Source organism: Grampus griseus, assembly GCF_964374135.1.
Source record: "Grampus griseus genome assembly, chromosome: 13".
Taxonomy (NCBI): Eukaryota; Metazoa; Chordata; class Mammalia; order Artiodactyla; family Delphinidae; genus Grampus; species Grampus griseus.
Window position 1 is genome coordinate 45,278,982 of NC_139007.1, and position 6,923 is coordinate 45,285,904.

A 6,923-nucleotide genomic window follows, 5' to 3' on the forward strand; every position below is an offset into this window, starting at 1 on the left:
TAAAAAGTAAAAATTAAGAACTTAATGGATGGGTTTAACAGAAGATTAGACACAGGAAAAGTGAATTAGTACGCTGGAAAATAAGCCAAAAGAAAATAGCCACAATGAAGCCTGAAGAGAAAAAAGCATGGAAGATACGGAAAGGGACTAAGAGACACAGGAGATATAATGAGAAGGAATAAGATTCCTATAATTAGAAACTTAGGAGATGAGAGAATAGGCCAAAAGCAATAGCTACAACAAGCTTTCCAAAAATGATGAAAGAAAATAAGCCAAATGTTTAAGTAGCCCAAAGAACTGAAACACAATACATAAAGGGAAATCCCAACGTTAACTGCTAAAGACCAGATAACTAAGAAATATTAAAAGCAGTCAGAGAATGAAGACAGATTGATTTCAAAGGAGTACTTCATAAGAGTGTTAGACATCTGACATCTGACTCTTCCCAGAAACAAAAGAAGCCAAAAGACAGTAGAATGATATCTTTAAATTGCTGAAAGAAAATGCTTGTCAGTATTGATGAAATTCTATACCAAGTAAAGATATCATTAAAGAATAAAAGAAAAATATTTTTAGACAGACAAAAATGGAGAAAATGTATCTCTAGAAGACCTGCACTATATAGAAAATACTAAAGGGTCTTGTTCTTCATGCAAAAGTGAGAATGATCCCTCTTGGAAGACTGGAGATGAAAGAAGTGAATATACAGCAACAAAAGGATGTATGAATAAATTAAAATGAATATTTACAGTTAGAAACAATTTTTTAAAATCCTATGGGGTTTAAATAAAGAATTTTAGGACATATAGCACCAATGGCGTATAAATCACAAAATGGGACAGCTGGAGTTAAATGTGTTCTAACATCCTTTATTATATGGCAAAGGATGAGAGTATGTTAGATATTAAGTCAAAAATGCATCTCGTAATCTCTAAGATAACTACCAAAAGCACTGTAATGATACATGTACCGAACTAATTATGTAACATAATTTTAAAAAACCCCCCCAAAAAAATGGAGAGAAAAATGGGGAGAAATGGATGCAGAAAGTTTGAATATCAAGATAGAAAGAGACAATACCATGTTAATGGTAACCAAAAGAAAGTTAGAGTTAGCTCTATTAATGTGAAGGAAAAAAAATCCCTTAACTGAAAGAGAATCACTTCATAATAAAAAAATTCTGGTTTCAGAAATAGTATCACTGAAAGTCCGAGGTATTCGCCCTCTCTTCTCTCAGGTCAGAATTTAATCCCTCCCTGTTTTCTCAATACCAAGAGACTGCTGAAAAATCTACTGTGCTTTAGAGGGGTATGTTTCTGCTTGCTTCTTAGTTTCCTGAAGTTCCCTTGAAGGGCTTGAGTCTAGAATCCGGTTCTCCACCCCTTTGTTTATAGCAGGTTCCAGCCCCTCACTTTTTGTGTCTGTAGCCCTTCAAGACTGCCAAAATCTCTTCTGGTTTTTCTGCTGCTAGTAACTGCCTCTGCCCCGCCCCCAGCCAGAATTCTGGTGCCTAAAGGGAAAAGCTGTGGCAGAATGTTGGCTCACTTCACTGCTGCTTGTTACTTCCCAGGAAGTGTTTGTCCTCGGGTCTTAGTTGCCTCTTCAACTCTCCAATAACTTCACTCTGATGTTTTTATTTTATCCAGCTTTTCTAGTTGTCTCAGCTCCAATTCAGAAGTGGAAGTCTACTTTTTTTTGAACCTCAGATTCTTCTTCCTTAAACTGGGTATACCACCCTCACAGGGTGGATATGAGAGAAAGTAAAGTAAGATATTTATCTGATATTTATTGGTAGGATGATGATGACCCTAAGATATGTGTGACCTTCCAAAAGGTCCATCCTCTATGCCATTATACAAATCCAGTATGTCAATATATCTTACTCACTGAAATAATATCTCATTCTCACCAGTTTCAAAAGATTGATTTTTTTTTCATTTTGTTCCATGCTTACACACATAAAATTAAAGAATATATTTCTTCCTTTCACATACAATTTTCCTATTAAAGAAATGGACCCTGTAACTTGAAGGGAGGGACTGGCCCAGGACTAAACTATTATTTTCAATTTTTTATATTTCACTCTTTCTTTCCTTCAAAGTGACTCAAATTTATAGTGAGAGAGTAGGGTTGTGTGATTATAGAAGTCACTGAATTATTCTAAAGTACCTGGATAGAAACTGTTCAGTGGGATATAGTTGTGAAATAGTAAAAAAGCCAAGGAAAAGTGACTCTCCATTATTCCAGGATTTAAATATTTCTCAAAAAATGGGAAAATAATCCCCTGTCTTCTGGGGTAATCACTTCTCCTTAAGGAAGCAGTAATAACATCTGTGGCTCCCATTTTCACTTTCCAAAAGCTTTCTTCCTCAGCACCCTGGAAAAGAATTTGGCAGAGCCTTTGTCTTCTAACTTCTCTTAGGACAAAATACTTGGACTCACCAGTAGTCAAACAAAGCTAAAGGAGTCGATTTGGGGTGGGGGGGAGAGTTAGAGGGTTGGTAAGTTATATTTGATTTGTCGATTTTGATGTCCAAGACATTGCCTCAAAAAGCAAAGTGTTAGTCTCTCTTTAACTTAGCACTCATTGCTTACGATCACATTCTCATAAGGAAATTATATCTCACACAGAATTTGAAATTTATTATTTCAGTAACATATTCAGTAAATTTGGATAGTACTGTGTAATTGACCCCCAAGTAAGAAAAACGGCTGAAAGAAAAATGGTGTGATGGTCATGGCTTTAGACATGTTGAAGATAGGATCTTTATATAAATGTTATCCTGCCAGTATCTTTAAAAAAAGTCCCGAGAGTTGTTCTGTTTCTCTATGTGTTGTTTTACATTGAACTTACTGTTTAAGAATATTTGTTCATTTTGGTTCTCTTCATTTAATTATTAGATAATGTGGTTGATATTATGGTGTATTTAGTACACAGAGTTTAACAGAACATCACTGTGGTAAACAAGAATTTGGTTCTTTGTCTACCATTCTCTTTTCTTCCAAAATGCACCCAACAGTGACTTTTCTAAGACATGCAAATGTCTCCCTCTTGTTGAATCCCCAATCTGGATGTACTTGTTTAAACACAATAGTAATCTGATCTCAGTTGGGCTATTCCATACCCAGATTTCTTAACCTTAGTAGACTTTTTCTGCTACCTGGGAGAGAGAATAAAATTTTTGTTTTAAATGAGATAGGAAATGAAAAACAAACCTGATATTCCCCCTTTTTTGTATTCATGTAATGTTTCTTTATTCGTCAATATTCTGTTAGATGTGGTTCTCTCATTGACATTTAAATGCTTAGGAGGTATTTTTATAGATGTTATAAAAGTTTGCAATATACATTACCATGATGGTTGGTTTATAAGCATTTTGATAATGTAATCATTTTAACCTTATAACAGCTTTTAAAACATTTACTTTAGGAAGTGTGTAGGAAATACAGAGAAAGAGGTGGCTGGGTCAGCTCACAGCCTGTATCATTTTTGTGGCTTATAAGAAATCCAGGACCTCAGATGCACTATTTTAGAAACTCAGTTTTTATCAATGTACTTTCCAATGCCTTTTAATGAGCCTTTTTAGTGGCTCAAAATATGCTCCAGCTAATTTGAAGCAGTGAAGACCAGTGAAATTCACTAATACGAATGTTTTTCTGTTTATAGTAATCTTAGCTTTCTCTGGCCTCAGAAAGGCAGTGTTCCTTCTGCCCAATCTTTAGCACTAGTTTTCTCCTCATAAGGATTAACTATTTGGGTCTTAATAACTCTTACTGGCATTTAATATAAAGTATAATTTTTATGTTAGTATCATTTTCAAAATACTGAGTACTACTGTTTTACTTGTGAAATTTGTGAAATAAGGATGACTACCCAGTATCTGCATGTGTAATGACTATCATTACATGACATAACGTTTCACTTGTAATATTTCTGGTAATGGTTCTTTGAAGAGGCTTGGGAAGAAAATATCTGAAGGCTAGCTTTTGAGATACTTATATTGAAGATGTCACAGCGTCCCACCATCAATAAAGTATGAATTTTATGTTCTCTCCCCCCTCTTGTGGCTGTGTGTTTGTGTGTGTGCGTGTGTGTGTGTGTGTGATGCTTATCATATGGAAAAAGTTGCCATATTGTGCATATTAGAATTCTTATTTAGCTAAGCATTCAAAGATTATTCTTAGTAACTATTACTAAGGGCTATGAAGATTATTAGTTCTCATTTACCAGTTACATCATGCAACCTATCCAGGTGACAAAAGAAATATTAAAATTATGAAACTAAAAATGTTTTATTATCAATGACTATCAAATTTCGATTTGTTTATATTTATGAAAGTTCTTTTGAAATCTGCAGAATCTTTTTTTTTTTCCCCAGAATTACCCCTGGACTACAAATTTACAAGTTTCTCTTCAAACAATTCAAAAACAGCAGGCTATTATCCAAACCCTCCATTGGTCTTATCAAATGATGGGAAACTGACAACCAAATAAACTATGTTTACTGAAAAATGAAGTGAAGAACTATATGTACAGCAAATGTACTGTAAAAATGTTAATTTTCAAAAACTACTGTAAAATGCTTTATAGAAACAAATTCTTAATGAAGTGACCAAGAAATTGGTATGTTTTTCCATAGGTCTCCTTTCTATAGAGATCATCTTGATACCCAACAACTCTCATTATGTTAAAATCTCAATATCTTAGAACTGAAAAGAATCTTACTAATATTTTCTATACTAGCAGTTCTGAGATTAGAATCACCTGGGGATATACATACATACACATGCATATTTACACATTTGCCTAGACCAGTGGTTCTCAAAGTGTGTTCCCCAAACCACTAGTGTAGCAGCACCTGCAAACTTGATAGAAATGCAAATTTACAGGCCCCATCCCAGACATACAGAATCAGAAACTCTGGGAATGGGACCCAGCAATCTGTGCTTAATTACAGTGTGGTTCACACTAAAGTTCAAGAACCATTGACTAGACCATAACCTCCAGACATTGGTTTAATTGGTCTGGGGATACAGATGAGCATTGATGTCTTTAATATGCCCCAGGAAAATGCAGCCAGAATTGAGAACAACTGATCTACACCTGTTGTTTCAACTTAAAGTTCAGAACACCAAGTCTAGTAAGATTAAATTATTTTAACTATGCTATTTTTGTGGTTACCAAAGCAAGGAAGTAGACATGATGTCTTCTGAGACTACACAGCCATAATGGGACAGGGATGATAGAGAAGCCAACTATTTCAGCCTCCAATGTTACCCATTAGGGTTTTTTTCCTCCCTAATAATGTTAAAGGCTGTTTACTTCACTCTAAGGCTTGTATTCTCAGTGGGGCAAAAATCGGTTCTTGGGGTGAAAAAAATCTTAGTATAACGCAATGGATAATGGTCCTCCATATCTCAACCCTACTCAATAAAATCTTATTCCTTAGTATTAATTTCTCTCATTAGGGAGAAATGTAATTTAAAGTTAAATTTATTAAATATTTTTCTCCTAGGGCGGGGGGGGTGATAATGAAAAGAGAGGTTGAGAAAAATTGCTTTAAGAGGTTTTATAGTTATACTACAATCCAGGATTATTGTGTTCGATGTGCTAATGTATAGTCATATTAGTAGCTGTTTGCTGCAAGATGTTTGGACCCAGATAATGTTTACAATATAAAGTCTTGGCTACTCTTTATGCTGTAATTTTACCCTGTCCATCATGGACATATCAGAAAACACTGGTCACCATCATTTTACTTGGATTGTAGCAGAGAATTTAACGTATTGATGGATGCAATGAAGTTAAGTATTTTGTTAAATTTTTAAGTGCTCAGATAATCCCAAATATATTGTGGGGATGAGTATCTCAGGGTAGGTAAACGGTTACTGATTTTTTTTCCTCAAAGTCAGTAGCTTTCTTCAATATCTACTAATAAATGTGATTGTCTTTGAAATTGAATTCCAAAATCTTATTGGAATATAATAAAGAGCATACATAATCAAGCTTAGGGCTTAAGTGAAAGATGCTGTTTCATGTAAACTTTCAGTAGACATTTGATTTCTTTTAAAAATAAAGCTCTTTTTCCTTATGCATGTTTATTTTGTCAATGGCAAAGAATAATACATCTTTAAATGCTTATAAACTGCTCTTGTTAATATGAAAACTGCGAACTCCAAGGTAAGAAGTTAATTGCATTTTTTTGGCCACTGAAGAGTCAAAAAAATTCACTCAAGTCAGAAGTTCTAGTCCTACTTTTACCAGCAGCTACCAAAGAAATCTGAACAAGTTACCACCTAACCTGACCTTAGTCTTTTCCATCTTGTGAAAAAGATGGTTAAGAGTTTATATCCAAGTTTCCCCCCACTTTTCTAGCAGAGTCAGTCAGTGCTTCTGTTGGACTGTAATTAGACTTTAAAAATTTTTTATTTGTTTCTAAAAAGTGTTTCTAATTGTATATGAAGAGTAAAAATAATCATCAAAAATGGTATATTTAAAATTTAAAAGAGAATATTAGAGAAGAAAAGCTGTATATTCTTTAATAAAGTTACATGAAATAAGAAAGCAGGAAAATTGTGTTAACGGACAGAGGACTTAAATTTAATATTAGCATACAGGCCTATGAAGCCACCATCGTCCTGATACCAAAATAAGACAAAGACACTACCAAAAAAGAAAATTACAGGCCAATATCTTTGAAGAATATAGATGCAAAAATTCTCAACAAAATATTAGCATACCAAATCAAACAACACAGAAAAAGGATCCTACACCACGACCAAGTTGGATTCATCCCAGGGTCACAAGGATGGTTCAACATACGCAAATCAATCAATGTGATACACCAGATCAACAAAAGAAAAGACAAAAACTACATGATCATCTCAATAGATGCAGAAAAAGCTTTTGATAAAATTCAACA

The 6,923-nt window shown here is 34.2% G+C and overlaps 1 protein-coding gene across 1 annotated transcript in view; it reads left to right on the top strand.

Annotated features, from left to right (window-relative positions):
- Window positions 1-6,092, top strand: part of NT5DC1 (5'-nucleotidase domain containing 1) — a 120,576-nt gene extending 114,484 nt beyond the window's left edge. The window contains exon 12 of the mRNA XM_082669283.1: window positions 4,380-6,092. Within this exon, the coding sequence (XP_082525409.1) occupies window positions 4,380-4,495 (116 nt within the window). The 3' untranslated portion in view covers window positions 4,496-6,092. The remainder of the gene's footprint in view (window positions 1-4,379) is intronic.
- The last annotated feature ends 831 nt before the right edge of the window (window positions 6,093-6,923 follow it).